This window comes from Gossypium raimondii, chromosome 6 (assembly GCF_025698545.1).
Source record: "Gossypium raimondii isolate GPD5lz chromosome 6, ASM2569854v1, whole genome shotgun sequence".
Taxonomy (NCBI): Eukaryota; Viridiplantae; Streptophyta; class Magnoliopsida; order Malvales; family Malvaceae; genus Gossypium; species Gossypium raimondii.
Genome location: NC_068570.1, coordinates 43,440,721 through 43,443,154, shown reverse-complemented (window position 1 = coordinate 43,443,154; position 2,434 = coordinate 43,440,721). Strand labels below are relative to the sequence as shown.

Genomic DNA, 2,434 nt, shown 5'->3' with positions numbered 1-2,434 from the left:
ACTGATAACCTTTGTTTAATTCTCAATGTGGTCATACTAATTTTGATTATGGTCCCCCAAGTGAAAACGAAATTGTAAAACATCAAATCCAACCATTTAATACCCTTTTTCAAGGGATTAGCTTGAATCTTTTTTGCTTCTTGTTGGTGTCATGATCTTAGTTTTTTTTGAAACTCCATGCTTACTTACAAAAGAATGCTTGAACTAAGTGTATATGTGAAAAGTGGGAACTCAAAACAATCACTCTCAAGTGAAGTCAAGAGAATTTAGGAACTGGGAATGAAGCTATATGTGGCAACGCACTTGAGGAAAGGAAGAAATAAATCTGAAACCACAAAAAAGGGGTGGAAATGATAAAATAGAAGAATTCTTAAACTCTACCATCTAAAACCTCACTTTCCAATGAAAACCACAACCCACATGATCTTGCTTGGGAATATTGGAAGATCACAATTCACAATCCCTCTTAAAAGAAGATTTCCCTAAACCCCAACTCCCCAATCTCCCTTCTCACAATGCCCAATTTTTTTAAACTCTAAACAAGGCTTCTCTCTCTCTCTCTCTCTATCCTAATGGCCCCATTTAATATTAGTGGCATTTTGGGTCTTGAAAATGACATTTGTCACAAGGTGATTGAAGCATGTGTCATTGGTCATCCCCTGGCAGGAGGGTCTTGTTCTGGCTTACTTGGCAGTTCCAATCATGCACTAACATGTGTCACCCATAAGCTCTCCAACCTAGCAATACTAACCCCCCAAAATTATTGATCTTAGTGAAGGGAAGGGAGACGGGGGCCCTAAATGATGGATCCAAAAGGCAAAGTACAGAGTAAGGTGCAATTATTCATGCCATAGATTTCATCCTAAGCAAGTGAAAGGAAAAAAATTCCCTCAAAAAAGCAGAGAAAAAGGGCCAGGGGAGAGGGGGTTGGAATAGCTAATTGTGTATATAATAAAAAACATCATTAATTTTCTTTCCTTTCTTTCTTTTGGGTGACTGATTCCCAACTCTCTTTGTGTTAGCTAAGGCTAAAGAAAAAAGAGATTTCTCTTTCTTTTCTTTTCTTTTTTTCTCTTCTTATATTCTCTCTTTCATTACTTCATTTCCTCCCTCCTTGTTCTTCTTTTTTTCTCTCTATGAGAGGCCAATATAGAGAGAAAGAAGAGGCATGAAGAACACAATCCGGTGCTGCATCTCTTGCATTCTGCCCTGTGGAGCACTCGATGTGATTCGAATAGTACACTCCAATGGCCGCGTTGAAGAAATCAGTGGCTCCATCAAAGCCAGCGACATCATGAAGGCTTACCCTAAACACGTTCTAAAGAAGCCTTCCTCTTCTTCCGATGATGGGATGGTCCCAAAAATCGTCATCGTCCCACCCGACGCCGAACTTCAACGTGGCAAGATTTATTTCCTAATACCACTCCCTTCAACACCCGATAAAACCCGTTCCAAAACTTCCTCAACAACCAAGAAGAAAAAAAGAGACAGGCTTGACACCACCAACAACAACAACGGCGGCGGCGCCAGCAGCAACGGCCGCAACCGCCAGCATAATCACAGCCGAAGCATGAGCAACGCCAACAAGAACAACAACACAATTTCAATGTCGAATCTTTTGATATCGGATCAGTATTTAAGTGAGATACTTTCAGAGAAACTATCAACGCAAAGGGATCGAAGAAGAGGCCGAGTTGGGGTGTGGAGACCACACTTAGAGAGCATCTCCGAATCTCCAAACGATGGATGACCATCATCCACGTCACTCTGTTATACTACTACTACTACTACTACTATTTTCTATTAGAAGTATGCCTATGGGGTTTACAATTTTCTTCAGATTTCTATCTGATTCATTTTTAGGAAAAAAAATCCGCCCTATCATCCATTAGGGTTGAAGCAACAAGCTGCTTATTTGCTTTTTTCTTTTTTATAAGTTTTCCACTTCCTTTTCTACATTTCTTTTCTGCCCTTTTATTAGTTTTTATTTTGAGTTTTGTATATATAGGCATAGAATAAAAAATAAGAATGCAATGCAAGAGAAAAAAGAAATGAAGCTGAAATCTGGGAACTGTGGTGATGATAATTCATACAACACATGAAGTTATTGTGGGATCTTGGGTCCGGATGATTTGCCACAGTTGCCGGGTTTTTGAGTGCCAAATCTCTTGGAAGATGTAAGTTTTTTTTTTTTTTTGTAAATGCTGAGAGAAGGATTATTTGTGGTATTTATTTTTATTGTGTGGGGGAAGTAATTATTAGCCGGAGGAATGAAAGGGTACGATAAGCAGTAAGCATAAATTTGGTATGGACTCCAATTCAAGCCATATAAGATTATTAGAATCTTTAAAAGGGGTAAATGCAAAGGTGATTTCTCATCGTTCTGATGATAATGATGATGATGATGTGAGGACCGTCACTTTCAACCATGGAT

General features: G+C 38.9%; 1 protein-coding gene across 1 annotated transcript; it reads left to right on the top strand.

Annotated features, from left to right (window-relative positions):
* The first annotated feature begins 817 nt into the window (after window positions 1-817).
* On the top strand, window positions 818-1,958 carry LOC105774409 (uncharacterized). The gene has a single exon (XM_012596901.2). It carries the CDS (start codon window positions 1,169-1,171, stop codon window positions 1,748-1,750), a length of 582 nt encoding a protein of 193 aa, XP_012452355.1. The 5' UTR covers window positions 818-1,168; the 3' UTR covers window positions 1,751-1,958.
* The last annotated feature ends 476 nt before the right edge of the window (window positions 1,959-2,434 follow it).